Below are 23,374 nucleotides of genomic sequence, written 5' to 3' on the forward strand. Positions count from 1 at the left end.
ATTGCAGTTACGGAAGCTGCCGGTATGGAGGGTAACTGAGGTGCACAGCTGTAGCGGGAATTTGGTAGGTGCAGAACAGATGATAAATTGCTCTTGTCAAGATCTCGTCTTCTACCTTCATAAAGGTACAGAGGCTTTAAACAAATCCCACCTTTCCTCCAGGGAACTTGCAGTTATGGTACATAGTTTTTCCTTCCCTCCTCTATTTTATCCCCACAACACCCTTGTGAGTAAGGATGGGTAGAGATAGTCACTGGCCCAAAGTTATCCAACAAGTCTCATGGCTGAGCAAAGCTTTGAATCAACAGGTACTAGTCCGGATGGCTCTGTGCTACCTCCAGTATCAAAGGCAGGATACCTATGTATACCAGCTGCTGGGGAACATGGGTGGGACAGTGCTGTTGCCCTCAAGTCCGGCTTGTGGGTTTCCCGTGGGCAGCTGGTTGGCCACTGTGTGAACAGGATGCTGGACTAGATGGACCCTTGGTCTGATCCAGCAGGGCTCTTATGTTCTTAGATGTCTCTGGTCAGTCCAGTAGTACTTAATTAAAGACATGTTTTGCTGATTAAAGGCACAATCCTATGCATGTTTAGACAGAAAAAAGTCCCACAGCTCCCAGCATTTCCCAGCCAGCATGTCTAAACATGCATAGGATTGCATCCTAAATTGTGTAAGTAATTGTCTTAGATAGGTGAGCTTGGAGCTCCACCCACTACCGGTTTTATTGGGCAGTATCCAGTGCCGTCACAGTGCTAGCGCTAAGCCATGAAGGAGCGATGTTCGAGATTGGCAGGATTCTCCAAGCGTTGTCTCGTCACTCATCTCATGCCCAGTTGCTGTTCGCAGCTCGCTCTGCACAAACAGGAAATTTATGCATATCGAGGAGAGATTGAACAGGGGACTTGCACAAGTTTCCCCAAATTTATGAATGGGAGATTTGTGCAACTTTCCTGTTGATACTGCCCTCTCTTTCCTTTCCCTACCTCTTTTTGTTTTGTCTGGCCTGCTTCTGTCTTGTATGTATGTGAATATATGTGTTGGGGTGAATGATTATGTAACGGTTATGTGCTGTGGGGGTTAGGAAGGGTCAAAGGTTTATTGCTGTTTTAACCTTGAAGAAACTTAATAAAAAAGGACAAAAAATAGAAAAAATAAAAATAAAAAAACCTCTAGCCACCATACTAGCCTTCCCCAACCTGGTGCTTGCCAGTTGTGTTAGACTGCACCTCCCATCATTCATAGCTGTTCTGGCTGAGAATGATGGGAATTGCAGTCCATTACATCTGGGAGGCCCCAGGCTAGGGAAGGATTTATTTATTTATTATGTTTATATCCTGCCTTTCCTCCATGGAACCCAAGGTGACATACACAATCCTCCTCCTTCTCTATTTTATCCTCACAACAGTCCTGTGAGATAGTTTAGGCTGAGGCTCAGTGACTGGCCCAAAGGCACCTGGTGAGCTTCCTGGCTGAGTGGGGACTAGAACCCAGATCTCCCAAGTCCCAGCCCAGTACTTTAACCACTATACCACACTGGGCTCTTTATCATGCTTTGCATATGACCAGCAGTAGAGCCCCAATCCGACCTTTTCCAACATAGCCGGTGGTCAAGGATGATGGGAGTTGGAATCCAAAGCATCTGAAGGTCACCAGGTTGCTGAAGGGGGCTGTTCTGCCAAGAACCCCTCCCACGCCAATGCGACCCAGCTGCTTGTTCCTATGCATAAGGCAGCCTTCCCCAACCTGATGGTTTGGACTACAAATCCGAGGATTCCTGACCAATAGCCATGCTGGCTGGGACTGATGGGAGTTGAAGTCTTTAACAACTGGAGGGCACCAGGCCAGGGAAGGCTGGCATAAGAATTATTATAATGGGGTGCATTCCTTCAGTGGATGCACCGAGACTTTGGAACTCCAGAGAGATGCACCTTGCTCCTTTCCTGCTGGCCTTAATTATAAATGTATAAAAACATTTTTGTGTGGCTTTTCAGCCCCCAAAGCTGCTTGCATTGAAGAACAAAAGCAACACACCATGAAGTAACAAAAATTTAAATTAAATCCTTAAAATCAAAAGGACCAGAGTTAAAACCTTCAATCATATGTTAAAAGCCAATGGAATAAAAAGATTTTCACTGCCTGCCTGAGCACCATCAGGGTTGAGGCTAGTCTCATCTCCTTGAGGGTGGGGGGATTTCCTAACTGGGGTGCTGCCAGAGAAAAGGCCCTGTCTTGTGTTCCTACCAACAAAAACTCTTTTTCTTCCTCCATAGTGTGAACACCTTCCTTTTGGAAAGATCTTCAGTTGTTGGTGATTTAAGTGAAGTTTGGTTGACAGTTTCTTGCTGCTGTTCTTAGGGTTTTATATCTTTCTGGTCCATGTTGCTCTTTCTTCTTTTAATAATGATGTACAACACAATCCTTACATGTCTGTTCAGAAATTAAGTCCCATTGAGTTCAAAGGGGCTTACTCCCACGTAAGTGGGTACAGAATTGCAGCCTTAGTGTTATCAGGTTCTGACTGCATTTTTAATCTGTCATATTTCTTTTTCCTTGTTAGCCACCTTGAACGTTTTGGAAAGGCAAGATAGAAATGCTTTAAATAAACAAATTGTACACCTCGGTGACTCATTCCGAGACTTGGTCTACACATGCAGCAGGATGAGGCGGTTGAATCTTGCACAGCAGTGCAGCATTTAAAAAGAAAAACTCTCCCCCACATTTCAGAAACATGAAAATATCTCCCTGCAATAAAAGATGTAGTATATTGGTGAGAAGGGTTTATTCTTGCCTGCTTTCTGTGGTGCTACTTTTCTCCTTACAGTGAACATTTTTCCACACTCAAGAGCAGTCAAAAATGTGAGCCCTCCATCTGCAGTCTGAGAAATTGCAGTCTTTTCATGCAATGACCAGACTATGGATGCAGGCAAAGGGGCTCTTTGATTCCTCTTTCATGGCACGAACTGCAAACAGAATTCCACCAGAGTAGCAGGCAAAGGAAGAATTCTGCCAAAGGTTTGTCTACTTTTCACATGGCATGCAAGAAGCTAAAAAGAACCCTTCTTTTGCATCTCCAGCTGGGGAGGGAGTCAATGATGAAGGAACTCTTGGGCCCTTCACAATATGGGCCCTGTTAAAAATGAGTCTCTGTCTAGGCCTTTGCAGCTGCACCTGTTGAAAAAGCTTCTCCTACACAAAGATACAGGAACTCTTTTCTCAGTTGCATCTGAGAAATTTTAATTTTCTGTTAAAGCCCTTAAAGACACAGGAGACCTCATCAGCTGGAAGAGACCCCCTCCCCAATAGAATGTACTTCTGCCACTTTTAAAAGCATCTTTACTCCTACAACACCAAGCCTTTACACCGCCTTACGGCGCAATCCTATGCAGGTTTAGACAGAAAAAAGTCCTACAACTCCCAGCATTCCCCTGCCAGCATAACATAGCAGGCTGGGGAATGCTGGGAGTTGTAGGACTTTTTTTCCTGTCTAAACCTGCATAGGATTGCGCCCTTAGAAAAATATAATCAGCTGGGCTGTAGCCTTCCCCCAACCTTGTGCCCTCCAGTTATGTTGAACTACAACTCCCATGTTGTTGTTGATCAGTTGTTGTTTGACTTGTTCAGTTGTTAAGTCATGTCCGACTCTTCGTGACCCCATGGACCATAGCACGCCAGGCCTTCTTGTCCTCCGCTCTCTCCCGGAGTGTGTTCAAATTCATATTCATTGCATCGGTGATGCTATCTAGCCATCTCATCCTCTGCCGTCCCCTTCTCCTTTTGCCTTCAATCTTTCCCAGCATCAGGGTCTTTTCCAGGGAGTTTTCTCTTCGCATTAGGTGGCCAAAGTATTTGAGCTTCAGCTTCAGTATCTGTCCTTCCAATGAGCAGTCAGGGTTGATTTTCTTTAGGATTGACTGATCTGACCTCCTTGCAGTCCAGGGGACTCGTAAGGGTCTTCTCCAGCACCACAGTTCGAAGGCATCAATTCTTTGGCGCTCAGCGCTTGCTGAGTATGATGGGACTTGGAGTTCAACCCATCTGGAGGGCCCGAGATTGGGGGAGCCTGCAAGGAAAATTCCTTGTGGAACGAAAGCTGCTGTCCTATACACACAGATCTGGGGATACAAGTCCCATTGAAATCAATGTCACTTACTCCTAAGTAAACATGCCTAGGGTTGGCCTGCAAATACTGGGCAGAGGGTCAGTTCCTAGACAAAGCAGTAGGCATAGCAGCCCAAAGCACTCTTGCTGATACCTTCTATGAAGTTCACACAGAGAGGCAGTTGATCACTCACATGACTCTTTGGGCTGGCTTGCCTCAGTTCCTGAAAGCTTTTATTTGTATTCCAGCTCATTTTTAACAATCATCCTTACATGCTCAATAAAGCCAGGGGCCATGAATAAGAAAACCTGGACACACGTACCTACCTGACGATGGAAGATCCATCATTATGAACCCAACATACTTCTGGCATTCGATGGAGTGGGCCGCCTGATCCAATACCTGTTAACTTAGAAATCAGCCCCATTGCTTCCAATGGGGCTTCACTCACTCTCAAATACCTTATTTGCATTGCTGATAAACCACCTTTCAGGGCAAGCCCTCCCAAGTAAAAAGTGTGCACAGGGTTGCAGCATGCATCATACATCCCAGCCAGCCCCCCTCCCCTTTGTCAGAAGATCTTTTCATTGCGGTCAGAGAATTCAAGTCTGGGGCTCGATCCCCCCCTCCCACACCCGTCGTCCGACTATGAGACCCGGGAGCAGTAACGGGCAAAGAATGGCCCGACGAAAACTCACCCGCCCCCTTAGTGGAAGCAAGTCTCCAATGGAATGAATGGAATATAAATACTAACCAATAGGCAGCCTGCGTTGGGTGTGTATAAAAGTGATGGGAAGGTGGGGTTTGGGTTCTATTCCCGGCAGGTCTTTCTGGGAGAGCAGCGAGGTTGTAAGTGGCAAAGAGCGTCTCCCTTTCGCGTTTGCCTTCTCTGAACCCCGCGGTAAGTCCTCGGGGCCCATTTGCACCGCGGCTCTCTTTAGCTATGGAACGAGGCTCGGGTTAGCTACGGAGCTGGCTGGAAGCTAGGTCGAGATCATCCCTTCATTTTGGGGAGGGGGTGGGAAGAAAAAAGGGGAGAAGGACAACTTTTTTCTTTTTGTGCGTGCGTGCGCGTTTTTAAGCACATCGCGGCGGCAGGGATGCTCGTCTTTATTATAAAGCCGTTTTTGGCTTGTTTCTGCTTGAGGGAGGAAGAGGGAAACCGCACAGAACATGGATGCGTCGAATATACCAGGGAGATGCTTCGATTTTATTCCTCGCTTTTTTAAAAAAATTATTTTTTTGTCGGGGGTACGTTGGTTGCCCAGTTTGGGTCTCCTAAATCCAGATGAACTGGTATCTAATTGATATTTACCAGGGTATTTGCATACCTTTCATCCCAGTGCAGAAGTTCGTTATATAATGGGGTTGTTTCGTTTTCAATTCGTCCCTTCCTCCTAGGCTGATAAAACAGATGGGGGGGGGGGAAGCAGCAGCAGCCCTCTTGGGGGTGGGGTGGGGGGTCTCACCAAATCATAGGGTTGGAAGGCCTACAAGACCATCGAGTCCAACCCCTGCTCAGTGCAGGAAGCCTAATTCCCAGGCGGTTTCCCATCCAAGTACTAACTGGGGCTGACCCTGCTTAGCTCACGAGATCGGGCGCATCCAGCCCTTTGCTCGTGTGTTGTTTTCAAAGGGGGCCGGAGCGCAAATAGCTGGATCTGCGCGGTTGGCGAAGCCGCCGTCCTTCTGGAGCGGGAGGGCAGCAGCTGTAGGAATCTGCCCTTTTCCTGGTCGCCGACTTCCTCCTTCCCCCTGGCAGTGGCGCTGGTGCAGGCGCTGAGTTGCAGCCGGCTGGCCGGCTCCCTCTCCCGCAAAGCGAGGCTTTCACTCGCCCTCTGGCCCCCTCGGCGGCTCCCCGCGCTCGAGCGAGGCAGAAGGAGCGGGTTGCATCCTCCGATTTCCCTGGCAGCGGCGGCGGCAGCAACAGCCTCCCCGCGTAACGCCCGTGCGCTCCCGCCGGCGACCTGCTCGCCGCGAGGCGCGGTGTTCGGCGGCCTCCCTCCCGCGCCTGCCTGCCTGCCTTCCGCGTGCGGGATGCGGCCCTCCGTCCACCTGCTGGGCTGCAGAAGCCCCCGTCGGCACGGCGTAGGCGGGGGATTCCCGCCCTCGCCCCGTCTCTTCCTCCGGCGTTCCTCGTGCCGAGCGAGGCGCATATCTAACCGGCTCCTCTGCTCTTGCGACAGGGAGACGAGCCGGTGCCTGGGGCGCGCGGGCGCGGCGGCCCTTGGCGGGGAGGCTGCGGCGGCGGGGCGGGTCCTCTGGCTCGCTTCGCAGCCTGCTCTGCTGGCCCGGGAGCCGGAGCTGTTTGCGGGGGGGGGGGGACGGCCCGCGACGGCGTAACCGGCCCGCGGCGGCGTAACCGGCCCGCGAAGAAGGACTCCAGCTGGGAGGGTCCTCCGTCTCCCTGTCCCCAGCCCTTCCCTTTTCGCCTGGCAGAAAATGTCTGCTCGCTCGCCTTGAAGGTGACCCCTGGGGACCAAGGAGAGGAAGGGAGGCGCTGTCCACGAAGCTCTGACGAGCTGGTCGAGGAAGTGGGGCAGTTTGCTTTCAATTCCTACCGCTGCCACTGCTGTTGGCCTTGACCTTGGGCAAATCTCTTAGCACCGGCTTCCGACTGGGCTGGGTGCACGTGGGCTGCCACCTGTGCTGGGCGGAGCTGAGCAATGTTTGCCAAGTACCTGGGGATGGTCTACAACAGCAGGTGCCGTGCAGGCAAAGTCTTTGAGTGGGCAGGTAGGGCAAATCGCAAGGTGACCTTCCAGCATGGGCCCGTCTTCTTTCCGGTGCCTGTTTTCTACATTCTGATGCCCTGAAGGAGGCAAGGTGATGGGTGCTCCCCTCTCTTCTTCTTCCTTAGCTGCTCGCAGGCAGGTGCCCACCATGCCGTTCTCAAACAGCCACAACCTCTTGAAGAAGAAGTACCCTGTGGAGGATGAGTATCCCGATTTGAGTGCCCACAACAACTACATGGCTAAAGTGCTGACCTTGGACCTGTATAACAAGCTGAGGGATAAACAGACTCCTAGTGGATTTACTGTGGACGATGCAATTCAGACTGGGGTTGACAACCCAGGTAAAGGACTTTGGTGCCTTCTCAGATCCGGATCTGTTCTCCCTTCGTTAAGGAGGAAGTGCTGTTTTGAAAATGGCATCAGAAGGCACTCCTACAGCCTTACAAAAGGCCTAGCTACTTAAAAACAAAAACCCAAACCCTGAGGAGGGGTGCAAGCGCCTTGTCCAAGCCAAAATGATGGCTTTATTTGTGGAGGGATGCAAATTGTCCAATCTAGGCCAGCCTTTCCCAACCTGGAGCTCTCCAGATGTGTTTGACCACAACTCCCATCATCCCCAGCAATGATGGCTGTTGTAGTTCAAAACATCTCAAGGGCACCAGGTTGGGGAAGACCGGATTAATGCATGCAGCGGCTTGACATGGCCAACTCTTACGAAACTGCTATGTAACTGCTCTAAATATTCAATTTGATGCACCATGCCAGAAATTTTTATTTAATTTTGGACCTTAAAAAATACAAGTTGGGTTCTCATTTCCTTTCCTAAAACTTGGATATCTGCCATGGCACTTCTTTGCAAATAAAGGGGGAGCAGATCTTGGTGATGTTTTGCTGTCAATCTTAACCCTGCAGTGTTTGTGTTTTGTTACTCTCTAGCAAGATCAAAATGGCCCCCTTTAGTAACCAGAAACTGCCCGCCGATGAGGAATATCCAGACCTGAGCGCCCACAACAACCACATGGCCAAAGTTCTAACCCCAGATTTGTACCAGAAGCTGAGAGAATGATTGCATTCAGACTGGGGTTGATAATCCTGATAAAAAAAAAAAAAGCCTTGAGATGCTTCTCTGTGAACCAGCTGACATAACAGTGGCTTTTGCTTAAGCTGACACTGGTGGTGTGTGTGTGTGTGTGTGTGTGTGTGAGCAAGACAGAGAGAGAGGCTGCAGTTGTGGCTACAGAAATGCAAAATGGTTAGAACAAGAAGGCCAAATCAAATGAAAGGGCTGTTAATTGAGCCTGACAATAATATATGATGGGGCTCCTTAATTCTTGTTGGATTTCCCCACTTCCTGACTTGGAAACAGCCCCCTAATATCACTGCCAGATGTGGTGAATACCACTATTTTATTGACTTTAAAAGGAGATTGATGAAGCTGTTATCAACCATTACTAGTCATGTTGGCTACCTCCAGGCTAGGAGCCAGTATGCCTTGAATATCAGGGGAACAGCAGCAGGAGAAGGCGATTGCCCTTGTGTCCTGCTTATGAGCTTCCCAGGACAACTAAACAGAACCTTTAAAGTCAACAGTATCCCTCTTGAGTCCCAGACAGTTTGGAGAGGGCTATTGTCTTGATGCCCTGTTCGCATGTTTCTCTGACAACTGGGCAACTGTTGGAGACGGGATGCTGGGCTAAATAGCCTTTTATTGGCACCACAAAGGTCCTCCTTATAAATCTATAACTGGCAGATCCCACTCCCACACTGATCTGTGATCATGATGGAAAAGATTTTTGATCCATGGCCAGAGTGATTGCACCACATTCGAGAGATTTCTAACTTGCAAAAACCATATTAGTATAATACCTTTTATTAGGCCAACAAAACAATCACAAAAAAGTGCAAGCTTTCGAGAACTCCAGATCGCTTCAGGCAAGATGTTACAAAAAGCAGGCTGGGAGAAGGGGGAGGGGACCTGACTTGGTGAAGACAGTGTCTGCATGTTCAGAGTGCCAAGATGAAGAGTGGGAGGAGGGGTCTGCAGACATTCGAATTAGGCTGTGCAGGTTATGTGATGGTTACACGGTTGGACCTGCAGCTGCCTCTAAGGCTGCTGGGAGCAAGAAAGGGAAACATACTGGATTCCCCCATTTTGAAAATGTAAAATCCAGCTGTTACTCATGTTTCCATCCTGGGTGAAACACACAGTTCCCTTTTACCAGTGGATCAGAGAGAGGAACTAGTCAGTCTTTATACTAACCAAGCTGGAGATGATTTTAGACCCTATATTAGGTTTTTTTTTGTTTTGTTTTAAAGTCAGTTGAAGCCATCCAAACCTGCTTTTTGCAACATCTAGCCAGATGAAGGGGTCTGGTGATCTTGAAAGCTTGCACGTTCTTGTGATCTTTGGGTTGTCCTAATAAAGAAAGGTATTACACTAATATGGATTTTGGTGTTTTTCTTTTGGTCAGGATGGCTACCTCCCCTCCCCACCCCCTCACACTTTGATTTTCCAGTACATGCATTTGAGCCTTTATGGTTGTAAATCAGTTCTGGGCAACTCGTATGTGTTAATGGAAGTGAGGCCTTTGAGAGAAGGTATAATCAGAGCAGCATATATGAGTAGGGCCTTGTGTTTGCTACGATTCTGTGGTGCACAGAATGTAGTATCAAATGCAGAGTTTGGTTTCCTGACAAACCTGGCTAGCTTAGAAAAAATAAATTAGCCTCAATGCCTGGTGAAACCTCAGAAGCTAGAGGTCCCTGAATAAGATTCCAGAGGCGTGAGTGTGCAGTTTCAGTGCCCTGCGTTAGCTTCTTGCTCTTGCCTGATTAAATTAAGCACAAGTATATATTGCAGGATGAATTATGCAAAAATGTGGGTCTTTTTCTAAATTGCATAACATGAACTAACTGTAGAACTTGGATTGCTTGGGTGCAGAATTTTAATATTGGCAGTGAAGAGGCATAGCCCTGTATGCGAACAGCAGGGGCCAAACACTTGGGAGAAGTGAAGAGGCCTGAATGGAGGGCAGCGCAGCAACATCTATTTGCCAAGCTATAGCCTTCCACTATTAAATATTCCCTAGTGACCTGTCAAGGCTTTCCTTTATTCCATAATCCTCCCCAAAGCTAAAGACTCTTTGTAACATGAATAAACCAATTAATTGTGACTGTAGAACTTTAGTTTTCTGATTGCATCATTTTGAAGTAATCAGTGCAGAGACCTAGACCCTTCTGTTAAATAAAAATTTAAAAATTAAGAGCTTGGTTTATTGCATTATATGCCACCTTTTTTCCTCCTTAAGGAACCCAAGGTGGCGTACATAATCCTCCTCCTCTCCATTTTATCCTCACAACAACAACCCTGTGAGGTAGGTTGGGCTGAGAGTCTGTGACTGGCCCAAAGTCACCCAGTGAGCTTCCATGGCCAAGTGGGGACTAGAACCCAGATCTCCCAACTCCCAGTCCAACACTCTAGCCCCTACACCACACTGGCTCTCATATGTATGTATTAAGCTTTTAGTAAGTCAGCATGTCAGGCGGTCTCTCAAAATTGAATGCAAACTGTAAAGTCTTAATTGAATTGGCCATTTACATCACAGCAGATATGCTTTGTTTACACCTCATAAAGCTAATGGCATGCAAAATCTGTGGGCTTGTCTTCCCGATGACTTGAGAGTGGGAATGCAAGAGGCTGGTATCTTGGACCATCATCCCAACTCTGCTCTTCTGGCTTGTTAACCTCTATAGGTCACCCTTTCATTTTGACGGTAGGAATTGTAGCTGGTGATGAGGAGACATATGATGTGTTTAAGGAAGTCTTTGACCCAATTATTGAGGACCGACATGGAGGCTATAAGCCTACGGACCAGCACAAGACGGACTTGAATTCTGATAACTTGCAGGTACAGAAGCCTCTTAAAATGAGTCAGTATTGACCAGAATAGCATGTTAATTTGTTGTCTTGGTTTGTGCACGCTTGCCATCTCTGTTAACGGGGTTGATATCATATGTATCTGCCATATGGTCTTTATGTTTAGTGTCCCTTCTGCTTATTTAAAGACATCTCTAGATTGACCTTAGTATGGCACCAGTTGACTAGGATGACTAGTTCTGCTGGAAAGGCAGCAGGGGAAAGTTAAAGTGATAACTTTGCCTACCAAATAGCCTGCCAGTCATAGCCTGTTATGGCAGCCACAGATTTCTCCCCATGATTCATCCCTGGGTCTGGAACAGGATCCCCAAAATGCCTTCCTTCCCCCAAAATACAACTTGGCTCACTAGCCAAAACCAGCTATTCTACAGCTGTCAGCAATATGGTGCCCCTTCACTCTTGACACCCCATGATGCTGGCTGCATGTGTGTGTATATATCTTCCCTCATAGGATAAGAAGACTGAACTTCTTAAAGGAGTAGATCCTGGCCAATATGTTGTAATAGTGGCTGCATTAGGCATGGGTGCGAATGTAAATCTTGAAACTTGGTTAGGCCTTGCTGTTAGGGGTCATTCTCAGTATGTGACTACACAGGAGTATTGCTGCTTTAAATGGTTCTGGTTAGACCAGGGGTTCCCAACCTTTTTGAATCCATGGGCACATTTGGGAATTTGAGAAACTGCTGTGCACACCACCACAAAATGGCTCCCACAGTGAATGTGGCTAGTCACAAAATGGCTGCCATTGGGGCCTGGCTAGTCAAAAGAGGAGTGGGAGCAAAATAGCAAGGCAAAGGGGAGAGCAAGGCTAGAGAGAAAGAAGACCATCCTAAGATTTTCCAGGATTTTGTTAAAACATTTTTTAGGGGGGCAGGGAGGACAGAGGTTTGTGGGTGCTGTTGGAGTCCCCTTGGGCACCATGATGCCTGCAGGTGCTGCACTGGGGACCCCTGGGTTAAATGTTTTCCTCTTAAGTGGGTGTATGGCACCCGTGGAACAATATTTGTGCAATATTACACTCTTCCCTCTGCTGCATAGCTGCCACTGCAATATTGGCTCCTTTTCTTCTCCCTGCACTCCGTACCGCAAATGTGAAGCTTGTAATAAGGAACTCTCTTGAAGAATGGAATATAATAAACCAGTAATACTCTTGAGCATTCACATGGGACTACAAAGAACATGGGAGTTACCTGCTCCAGTCCCTTATCTTATGATAGGGAAAGTAAGTGTGTGTGTGTGCGCGCGCGCGCTCTCACACTATGGGGTGTCAAGAATGAATGGGCATCATATTGCTGATGGCTGTAGAGCAGCCGGCTTTGGCTAGTGCTCCAAACTGCATGGGGAGTGGGCGGGGGGGGGGGAGATGAAGGAAAGTACTTCTCTCCCTTTCATTGAAGTCAGAGCTGCATAAATTAAGCTGCAACTACTCCCCAGGGTTGCTAGTTGGCCTGATCTGATGGACAAAATGCATCCTAGAGTAGCAAGCCCATCCACGCTGTTTTGGCCCTATAGTAAGTCTTGCCTTTACTGCCCAGGTCCCATCTCTAGTATAGAGATCAGCCATAACAATAAGTCTTCTCTGTAGGAGCATTTCACTCTTCCTTTATTATCTATAAGGCTTTGAACAAAAGTTGCTCTGAAATGCTTCCTTCTACAGGCCTTCAGAACCAGCACTGTTATTTAGGATTTGGCCTTGCTTAAAACATCTGAAGCGAAAGTATAAAACAGCACTGAACTCCTACCAGAAAAATACATCGGCTGGGCCATTCTATGGTAAATGGCCATAGCAGATGGAGGCAGCTGGGAACTTGCATTCTGCTGGCTGTGAATTGTACACCCAGCATTTTATAATTAAAGGCTATGAAGGAAGCTACTAGAGCTTCACTACAAAAGCTTAACAGGATGACTTGTGTTCATACCAAATAATGCTTGGTTGTGCTCATTAAATTGCTGAGTGCTACAGGAGCAGGTAATTCAAGGCAGGACTTGATGATGGGTTCTGCTACGATGATGAAACTATTTAAGATATTTCTTCTGTCTTGTAGGGCGGTGATGACCTAGACCCCAACTATGTCCTAAGTTCACGTGTCCGAACTGGTAGGAGCATTCGTGGCTTCTGCCTTCCCCCTCATTGTAGCAGAGGAGAGAGACGTGCTATTGAAAAGCTTTCTGTGGAAGGTAAAGTTCAACACGGCTTGCTGTTTACAAGCGCATGGCGCAAACAAGCATAGTTTGGCTGTAGCCTTAAAACTAGCCCGGGGCTGGCCCTTCGATGAGGTAGAGTGAGGTGACTGCCTGAGGTGGAAGATGTTACTGCTGTTCCCACCCCGAAACATGTTGGTGGATGGGGTGGGTACCATGTATCCTGCTTTGTGCCCTCTAAGCCAGCCTGCTGCACTCAGGTGTAGTGGAAGACAATGTCCCATCACCAGTGTTGAAGTAAGATTCAACTGTCGGTCTGTTTGACCTCTGTACATGAAATGGGAGAAGGGCACCATTTTGTCCTTTACTTCAGGAAGCAAAATGTTTTCGGCCAGCCCTGCAATAACCTGATAATCCAATAGACAAAGGGAAGTGAGGTGGGTGGCTACCAGGAAGAGGACCTTTCCTGCTGTGGCACCCCAGCTGTGGAATGAGCACCCTAGAGAGGTTTGTCTGGCACCTATGATTTATTCCTTCCAGTGCCAGGTAAAGAGCTGTTTATTCTCCCAGGCATTTTAGCTTCCTAGTCTTTTAGATGTGGTGTTTTAAATCGGTATTTTAAATCTATGTGTTGGTGCTAGGTTTTATTCTGGTTGTTTTGTTATATTGTGGTTTTAATGCTTTTCTATTGTTTTACCCTGTGCTTTTTGGTTTTAATTTTTGTGAACCGCCCAGAGAGCTTCGGCTTTTGGGCGGTATAGAAATGAAATAAATAAAATGAATGATAGGCAAAACGAAGAATGGTGAATCGTTGGTCTTAATGCAGGACACCAGTTCTATTTTAAATAAGATGCTTGTGACTGACCAGGTTCTTTCAGGATGTACCCAGTTAAGGTCCTCAGCACCAGCTTGAAAGCTGGGATTTGGTACACCTAATAGTCCAAGGCACCTTTTGAAAAGTCTCTGCTTTTACCTCCAATTCTCAGTGTGAAAGAGGAAGTTTACCTCACAATAGAGGCAAACACAGGGCCGGCCAAGGCACACCTGGAAGAGGAAGTTGGGCTGTGGGAGTTCTGTTACACTTACACGTTCTTCTGTATAAGCCCTGGCTTGGTATGGAGAATCTCTCCTCCCCCAGTTCTGGAACATGTACCTGACAGGAGAATACAGGAACTATTTATTAGGTCTGAATAACTTCATGTTGACACATGGAGCAACTAAAAGGGCAAGCTGATGAGAGGAGTGAAACTTCCCTTTTTTCCCTCTCCCCCCCCCTGACCTGTTGGAAAATGGCCAGCTATTTGCCCTGCTGGATAGTAAACAAAAGTGGGTTGTTGTTGTTGTTGTTTAAAAAAATCACCCTCAGGTTGCTGAGCTAAGCTTAATTTTGTTGCTATCTTGGCATACTGAGCACTAAGTTAGGAAAAAGAACCTTGTTTGTACTTCATTAAGAACTGAGGGTTGATTTGACTCTCAACAACCCCCCCCCCCACATACACACACAGACACCCTGCAAGCATCTCTGTTCTTTCTTTCAGCTTTAGCTAGCCTGGAAGGGGACCTCAATGGAACGTACTATGCGCTGAAGAACATGACAGATGATGAGCAACAGCAGCTCATTGATGATCACTTCCTGTTTGACAAGCCAGTTTCTCCTCTCCTCTTGGCCTCTGGGATGGCACGAGACTGGCCTGATGGCCGAGGTATCTGGTGAGTAACACCCAGGAGAAATAACACCTTCCAAATGGTGGAATTGGGTTAAATCCAACCTAAGTCCTACTTAGAGTAGGCCCATTGAAATGAAGGGAACTTAAGGTAGTCATGACTACCTTAAGTCCCATTGATTTAATGGGCCTACTCTAAGTAGGACTTAGGTTGGCGTTTACCTATTGTCCCCATTTCCTCCAGGTAGACCTGAACAATGATTTGGCCAGCAGCAAGTACGACTTAATACAGTACCTAATATTGGTAGGTGCTGGTCTTCGTGAAGGATAGCTTCAGTAGACATGAGATCGAGCCGTTTTAAGTTATGGTTAAAATGTATTCAATACTCGAAGACATTAGTCTTGGGACATCTGCTGTCAAATAATACCCCCTTCTAAAGGTTACCATTCAACACAGTGATACTTGAGTTGGGAAAATGCTGCATGTACAGAAATGCTCTTTAGGCATAAGGACATCTTGGTAGCCGCTCCAGCTCAGCGCTCACCCTCAAAACCATTGTGAAAGAGAGAAGAGCTGCCTTGTGGGCCTAGGTTTGTATCCTATGCTGCCTTTGCACCAGCAGATTACCACTAGCACAACAGGGAGCTGGCAGTTGTTGAAGTAATCCAAAACGAGCGGAAATGCTGGTTTCCAGAACGGGGCAGGTCAGTGGAGCGTGCAGACAGGATCTCTGTTGACCAGTCTGATTCCAGAAATGAGAGTTTCCAGGGTTCCTTCGTGAAGCGCTAACTCCCTGTTGCTCAAGGGGTGGGTCCCGCTGGAGCAACACCATCAGCTCATTGGCCCATTGGATACTGCCCATAGTTTCCTGATCTGCTTAAATACTTCTGACTTTGGAACTGCCCCATACTAGACCTTTCATTTACCCAATATAATATGATACGTGAGGTACTGGCACATTGGGGAAACCATTCCAATGAATCAACACACTCTTCTTACAGCCCTTCTGTAGGTAGGTGCAGGTTCCAAAATGGAAAAACACTGTTCCACTGAACTGACCTGGAATTGGTATAATAGCTTCCAGGATGGTGTTTGACTTTATCTCAGGGGGAAAAAACCTATTCAACCTGGCTGTACCTCCACAGTGTATTTGACAGTCCGGTCTCACAGCTTATTAAGTGGCAATTGCCAAATTAACCCTGGGATTCTGCCTTCTCAGAGATCTACATCTTTTAGTAAAATTGGTAGAACCTTCCAGAACCTTTGTCTAGCCTCAAAGGGAATAAAGGGGTGGGCAGCGCATGGCCCTTCAGATGTTTTGGCCTACAACTCCCATGATACCTCACCAGTGGTTATGTTGGCTACAGCTGGTGAGAGTTGTAGGCCAAAACATCTGGAGGGCCACAAGTTGCAATGAGAAGCAACTTGAGAGCTCTAAACTGCAACCAGTGTGGATTTTTTGGGTTGGAAAAAGCTAAATCTTGTGTCAAGGAATGCAAGTTCTATAATGGAAATTAATCCCAGCTATGCAAACTAACCCCCGTTGCATAATTCTTCCAATAGCCTGGATTGTAATATTGACTTTCTCCTCTAGTGTTGGCCTGTTTGGACATGGTCTGTCTTCCTGTGTGTTCTATACAGTGCCTGGTGGTTAGACATTCTATCAATAATATGAACTATGGTAGCCATGGGCAAGTCATGTAAATAACCTTGTGCCACCTCTTGGCAAGTTATCTGGGAGTCTGAATGGGTCCTAAAACTTAAGGTTGGGGCTAGATACCAAGGCCTCAAAGTGGCATACAAAGGGCTATTCAATTTTATCTCCGCAACTGTAGTATGTTTATCTGTGAAATAACTTTGAAGTTGGTTAGGCAAAGAAATAGTCACTTGCCAAGGCTACCTAGTTAGGATCTGAATGCAAATGCCAAGTTCAAATCCAGCACGCTATCCACTACACCTCCTAGCTTTGAGCGCTTAGAACTTAAAACCTGAAAAGCCATTCTGGGTAGCCTCTTTTTAGAAGTTGAAACAGGTGCACCCCATATTTCAAAGCCTTTCTTAAGCATTAGAAAATGGCACGCTTCACTTTTATTCATTTTTAAAATGCAGTCATCTTAAGAACCCAGACTCTGTCCTGCACTTTTGTAACTATCCCTAGCCATCCATCTTGAAAGCCTTTAGTTTCTTGATGTCACCCTCTAATGCACTTCTGAAACCTTCATCTCTAGCAAAGGAGTAAATCTCACGACTCCATCATGGGACAACAAAATGGGTAGTGCTGTCCATGGTAGCTGGCCGTCAGGAATCTTGGTGTGAAGGCCGGCTTCAGCCAGCCCCAAGAAATGAACTTCCTTACTTAAAACATTGGCTATCCCATGCGGGCACAAAGCAACATGTCCGCTTGGAGGTCTTGCAGGTTAGCTAAGCAAAGGGTGGCTTGCAAAGTTTTTGGCTTAAAATGAAGTTGATGGGGATTGGGAGTTGAGGGGGAAAGTTCTCTGCGTTTTCAGCCATGCCATATACTATACCAGTCGGTAAAGCCACCACCATATGTAGTGCTGCTCTCCCAGCGCCCGAACCAATGAGGACTCAATGTGCTTAGGTTCCAGAGGATATGAAGGGTACACGATGCTGCTAGGAACCTAGGAAGCTGCCTTATACCAAGTTAGACCATTGGCCCATGTACCCTACATTGTTGACACTTAGTGGCAGTAGCTTGCCAGGGTTTCTGTCAAGGGTTTTCCCAGCCCTACCTGGTGAAGCCGTGGAGATTACCTGGGAACATCAAGATGCCAAGCATGTGCTGTACCATTGAGCGGCAGCCTCTCCCTGCAGCTACCTGGCTGCAGCTAAGCAGAGCTGGTCTTGTTCTGTGCCTGGATGGAGAGGCTTCTGGGAACCTCATCCCCAGTGCTTTGAGTTCAGAGATGGAGAAAAGGGGGGCAATACTGAATAAATATTCCAGTGTACTTGCAGCAGTAGTTAGGACATGCTCTATCATAACCTGCCCCCTTCCATCTGCCTCTTCACTAAAATCAGTGGCCATGAAACAGTTTAAGCATAAAAATAGATTGCATCTTAAAACCAGGAAGCTGACATAAGAAAGGAATTAGTTTTAGTTTGGGATCGAGCAGCTCCTTGCTGACTAACTGTCCTAGGCGAGGGAACATGGACATTCCTCGTGTTGATCTTTTGGTAGCAGACAAAACCTGCCTGCAGATCGGTTGCTGGCCAAAAGGTAAAGTTGTGCACATAATGTTCCTTTTAAAGCAGAAAGGTCAAAACGGCTTGGGGTAGTTTCAGTGGCCTTCTGTGGGGCTACAGCTGAGTAACTTGTGTGCGAGTTCAATCAGTGTTTATGGAAGGGATTTCAAAAGCAGAAACTAATGTTTGGTGCACACGTATGATATAGATCAAAGTGTGGCTAGCTTTGACTAGATCTGTGGCTTGGGTAGAAGAAATGTGGCGTGCGCTCATCAGCTTTGCTGGCTTGTCTTCCCAGGCATAATGACAACAAGACCTTCCTTGTATGGATCAATGAGGAAGACCATCTTAGAGTTATTTCCATGCAGAAAGGTGGAAACATGAAGGAAGTTTTTACCCGCTTCTGTACTGGGCTAACGCAGGTAAATATGATTGGTGGCAGAGGCATCCTTAGGGGGCTGAATTGGCACAGCCTTCTCTGCAGTGCTCAACTCAAAGTGCTGACTTAGGTGTCGGCTCTGAAATAAATAAATGCAGCAGCATGCGTCAGTATGGCTTTGAATTCCTGGTACAGGCGAGAGGTGGTGGTGCAGTGTGTTTGCAGATCCCTCTTGATGACGTAGTCCGTTTGCCAGCACTGGAGTACCTGCACTCTTTGTATTTGAAGGAATAGAAATCTGAGGCATATCAACTGTGCCTCATGTGCACCCATAAAGACTTTTGTCCCTGAAATTACTGATCAGAATTGGGATGCTAACCGCCCTGCATGCTTAAACAGCACTCCTCAAACCCTGTGGTGCGTGTGTCTGCAGATGTAAAACACCAGCAGGCAGCTGTATGTAGCTTCAAAAGTAGCATTCATGTATACAGTAACTTGACATCAGGGTCAGCACAGCTGGATACCTGCCAAGGGCCCACACTGCAGCAGGGGGCCCACTGACAAAGAGCCCTCGCAACCTGCCTATTCACCCGCCTCTCGCTCTGGCCCAGACCCAGACAACAGAGGTGATGAGAAGGAGGAGTAATAGATGCCTCTGCGTACTTGCTCACTGGCTCTCCGCCTGTCAAGCAAGCCAGAGGTAGCAATGATGAGGAAGAGGAGCAGCAGCTGCCAACAGGGAGAGGCATCTGTGGAGGGGCCACGCCCAAGCACTCTCCAAAACCTGGGGCTGGCCCTGCTTGACCCGCTGGAGTAGTTGCCCTAGGGGGCATCCACATGGAGCTTTGAAAGGGATTCATGTGTGCATTCTCTACATGCCTCTAGATCCTGTGTTTAAGCACGCCACTATAAGGGGCATAAAGAGATATCCAAAGAGGGAAACTGCACTATGTGGAAAACCATGCCATGACTCCTGATCTTCCATAATGCTAGAACCCAAAGGGGTCATCCCATGACGCTGAATGGTGGGAGATTCCAGACAGATAAAAGAAAGGACCGCTTCACACAGCATGCCATTAAATGATGGTGTTTGCAGCCACGAGATGTGGCGATGGCCACCAACCTAGATGGTTTCAAAAGGGGAGTAGACAAATTCATGGAAGATCACTCTGTCAATGGCTACTAGTTCTGATGGCTATATATTATCTCCAGTATCGGAGGCAGCATGCCTGTCAATACCAGTCGCTGGGGAACATGGGTGGGAGGGTGCTCATGTCCTACTTGTGGACTTCCCACAGGCAGCTGGTTGGCCGCTGTGGAGACAGAATGCTGGACTACATAGGCCTTTGGTCTGATTCATCATGGTTGCTCTTATGTTCTTATGATCCTGCAGTGTGGGCACTAGCTTTTCCTCCACTGAATGTATTTTGGGCGGAGATGGAGCTAAGTTGCCTTTGTACGATTAATATAAAAGTAAGTCTGCAGCTCTTCCATCTTGACAAAGGAAAAGGCTCTTCATAATGGTCTGTCTTTCTGTGTAGATTGAAAAACTCTTCAAATCCAAAAACTATGAATTTATGTGGAACTCCCACCTTGGCTACATCTTGACCTGCCCATCCAACTTGGGCACGGGTCTCCGTGCAGGAGTTCACATTAAGCTGCCCAAGCTTAGCAAGCATGAGAAATTCGGTGAAGTCCTCAAGAGGCTGAGGCTGCAGAAACGTGGCACAGGTGAGAAATGGAAACTTGGGGTCTTCCGTTCATCCTTTATTTTTTTAACAGTGACTAACCAGCTCTTCAGTTGGGATGGTCAGGCATCCCAACTGAATCATAAAAATACCATGGAAACCATTCAAAACAAACTGATTTTGTTTTGTAGGCATTTAAAAACCCAACATAAAGAGAAACAAAGCCCAAAGGCCTTCTCATCTGAGCCCAAAAAGTGTTCCGTGATACACAAATAAAATAGAGATATTGGGGAGAAGTTAAAACTAAAAGTCGTCTCCTCCAGACAGTGGTGTAATGGAGCCCAGCTCACAGGGTCGAAGTGCCAGGACCTTGGGATTAAGGGGGGGACAGTGACATCATTGGCACCCCCTTTGGCTTCCCTGTTCCCTGCAAGCTTAGCTGCAATCTTCACCATAGCTGGGTTGTACAGTTGTTTTCACAGCAACAATATACACCCAAAACATACTTGCTTTCCCAGCAATGATGTATTGTTGTGAGCGATCGCTGTTGGAATGTAAACTATTTTGGGATGGCTTGGTCTTGAATTGGGCGATTAAGGCCTATTGGCTCTACAAAAGTCCTACTTCTGTTGGAAATGAGAAGCGCTAGAACTGGTTTGTTGAAATGCTAGCTGAATTTTTGGACACTCTTGTTGGGCCTAGGACTATGGGAGCTGTCATGATGACCACTTGCACTTCATATTTTACTATTCCCAACACCTACCTTCCTATATCTTTTAAATGGAGAAAAATTCAAGCTCAACAATACTACAAGTGAGAAGGATCTTGGAATTGTTGTAGATCATAAGCTGAAGATGAGCCAACAATGTGATATGGCTGAAAGAAGGCAAATGCTATTTGGGCTGCATTCATAGATGTATAGCTTCCAAATCACGTGAAGTACTAGTTCCCTTCTACTCAGCACTGGTTAGGCCTCATCTTGACTACTGTGTCCAGTTCTGGGCACCGCACTTTAAGAAGGATGCAGACAAACTGGAGAGGGTTCAGAGGAGGGCAACAAAGTTGAACAGGGGACTGGAAACAAAGCTCTACAAGGAGAGACTGAAAGAACTGGGCGTGTTTAGCCTTGGGAAAAGAAGACTGAGGGGAGATACGTTCGTGCTCTTCAAGTACTTGAAAGGTTGTGACAGAGAGGAAGGCCAGGATCTGTCCTTGATCATCCCAGAATGCAGGACACGGAATAATGGGCTCAAGTTACAGGAAGCCAGATTCCGGCTGAACATCAGGAAAAACTTCCTGACCGTTAGAGCACTAACGGCTCTAACTAGAGCATTGTCCATTAGGACAATGGAACCAATTACCTAGGGAGGTGGTGGGCTTTCCCACACTGGAGACATTCAAGATGAAGCTGGACAGCCATCTGTCAGGGATGCTTTGACTTGGATTCCTGCATCGAGCGGGGGTTGGACTATAATGGTCTTATAGGCCCTTTCCAACCCTACCATTCTATAATTCTGTGATTCATGTCTCCACCTTTCATCTGAATTGGTATAACCCAGACAAGTTTACCGCTACCAGAAGAACCAGGGCTTGGGTGGTCTGCAAAATGGCTTACCTCCTTCTGGTTGGCTCCAGATAGTGCTTGAGATAGAGAGTTCTTATTCATGCAGTTGGCAAATGCAGCATGACTGCTTAGGCAGTACAGCCGACATCTGCAGCCTGTTAAGCATGGAGGGGAGACTGCAGGATACAAATGTAACTAACAAATCAAAATTAATATTAAGCATGTATATATCTCTTCCGCCTCAAGAGAAATTGTGCTCGGTCTTAACAGAAGTACTCTTGACTTGAATTCTTGGATGTTTCATCTTCAGGGAGCTTCCCCCCTGCCACCTGAAATTTGGTTCAGATTTCAGTTAAGGCAGGGGTGGGCAAGTTGTGGTCTTCCAGATATTTTGGCCTGCAATTCCCATCATCCCTCACCATTGGCTGTGCCAGCCTTCCCCAAACTTGCACTCTCCAGATGTGTTGGACTACAGCTCTCACAATCCTTCAGCCTGCCTGGCCGTTGGTCAAGGCCATTGAGTTGTAGTCCAACACATTTGGAGGGTGCAGGATTTGGGGAAGTTTGGGCTATGTGATCTAGAACTGATGGAAGTTGTAGGCCAAAACATCTGGAGGGCCTTAGGTTGCCCACTCCTGAGTTAAGGTGACACTTGAGCAAGTCATATTTTTATTGTATTCATTTGTTTAGTATTTGCCTTCTTCCTCCAAGGGCCTGAGGGCAATTTTCATGGTTCCCCTACCTAATTTTATCCTTACTACTAACCTGTGAGGTTGGTTATCCCAAGAGAAAATGACTTGCCCAATGACCCTTGTGGCTGAGCTGGGATTTGAACCCAGGCCTCCCTCATCATAGGCCAGCAGTCTATCCACTGTACCACATCAGCTGTTCCTGTTGTGGAGGCCTCTGCCTCTCAATTTGATTCCTGACTTGCATTTTGTTTTTTAGGTGGTGTGGACACAGCGGCAGTGGGAGGAGTATTTGACATCTCCAACGCCGACCGTCTTGGGTTCTCCGAGGTGGAGCTGGTACAGATGGTAGTTGATGGAGTCAAGCTGCTGATTGAAATGGAGAAACGCCTGGAAAAGGGCCAGTGCATCGACAACCTCATCCCATCTCAGAAATGAAAAGCACTTTAACATCCCAGCGCCCCCACCCCCATGCTTCTTCCTAACTTATTGGATGAATATAATACACACACGAAAAGGAGACACTCCAGTCCAAAACCCTGGAGTCAAAAGAAATTTCCACTTAGTACCACTTGTAGAAAGTCTTCCATCCATATGTGTTAGAGTTTATTTTTTTGATGGCTGAAATGTCACTGAGAAACTGAAATAAACCATTGTTTGGCCTGAGAAATGTCTGGATTGTCATCTTCCGTCATATGTATATTAAAATAAGCATTTAGAGCTAAGACTGCAGTTCTACAGCTGGTCAATAGCGGACTGAGGGGCCTTAGGAGGCGGTGCAAGGGCTCTGTTGGTGGGGAGGGAGGTCATACGAAGCTGCCTTCTATGGGGTCAGATGCTGGGTCCCTCTAGCGCAGTACTGTCAACACTGACTGGCAGCAGCGGCTCTCCAGGGTTTCAGGCAGGATTCTTTCCTCGCCCTACCTGGAGATGCCGGGGATCAAACCTGGGACCTTCTGCATGCAAACCAGAGGCTCTACCACTGAGCCACAGCCCCTCCACAGGCACGATGACCCCTATGTTGCTGGAGACCCTGCTGGCACACCTGTGGGCCGCTAGTGTAGATCTTTGGGGATGGGGGAGAAATGGGGCATTTCTGAGGGTTTATCAGGAGTGGCTGCATAGGATCTGAAGCCCTTCGTTCTCCTAAGACACTCATGAAGTTTGCCTGAAACCAGGGTTGAGGTGGTGATTTCTTTCCCATTGAAGTCAATGTGAGGGGAAAAGAAAAATCTGGTGTCTTTCTCTCCTGCCCAATACCACTCTGGCAC

At 47.1% G+C, this 23,374-nt stretch overlaps 1 protein-coding gene across 2 annotated transcripts; it reads left to right on the forward strand.

Moving 5' to 3' along the window:
* CKB (creatine kinase B) lies at window positions 1-22,826 on the forward strand. 2 transcript variants are annotated; one of them, XM_084837908.1, is made up of 8 exons: window positions 1-64; window positions 6,961-7,176; window positions 10,589-10,743; window positions 12,818-12,950; window positions 14,453-14,624; window positions 18,082-18,205; window positions 19,704-19,893; window positions 22,363-22,826. In XM_084837908.1, the coding sequence occupies exons 2-8, from the start codon at window positions 6,984-6,986 to the stop codon at window positions 22,539-22,541; spliced, it is 1,146 nt and encodes a 381-aa protein (XP_084694034.1). In that variant the 5' UTR covers window positions 1-64; window positions 6,961-6,983; the 3' UTR covers window positions 22,542-22,826. The 2 variants fall into 2 exon arrangements, with proteins under 2 accessions (XP_084694034.1, XP_084694023.1); XM_084837897.1 differs by lacking the exon at window positions 1-64 and adding an exon at window positions 4,914-5,001.
* The last annotated feature ends 548 nt before the right edge of the window (window positions 22,827-23,374 follow it).

The sequence above is a fragment of the Heloderma suspectum genome, chromosome 1 (genome assembly GCF_057233095.1).
Source record: "Heloderma suspectum isolate Gila_16-S chromosome 1, 16-S_ref, whole genome shotgun sequence".
Taxonomy (NCBI): Eukaryota; Metazoa; Chordata; class Lepidosauria; order Squamata; family Helodermatidae; genus Heloderma; species Heloderma suspectum.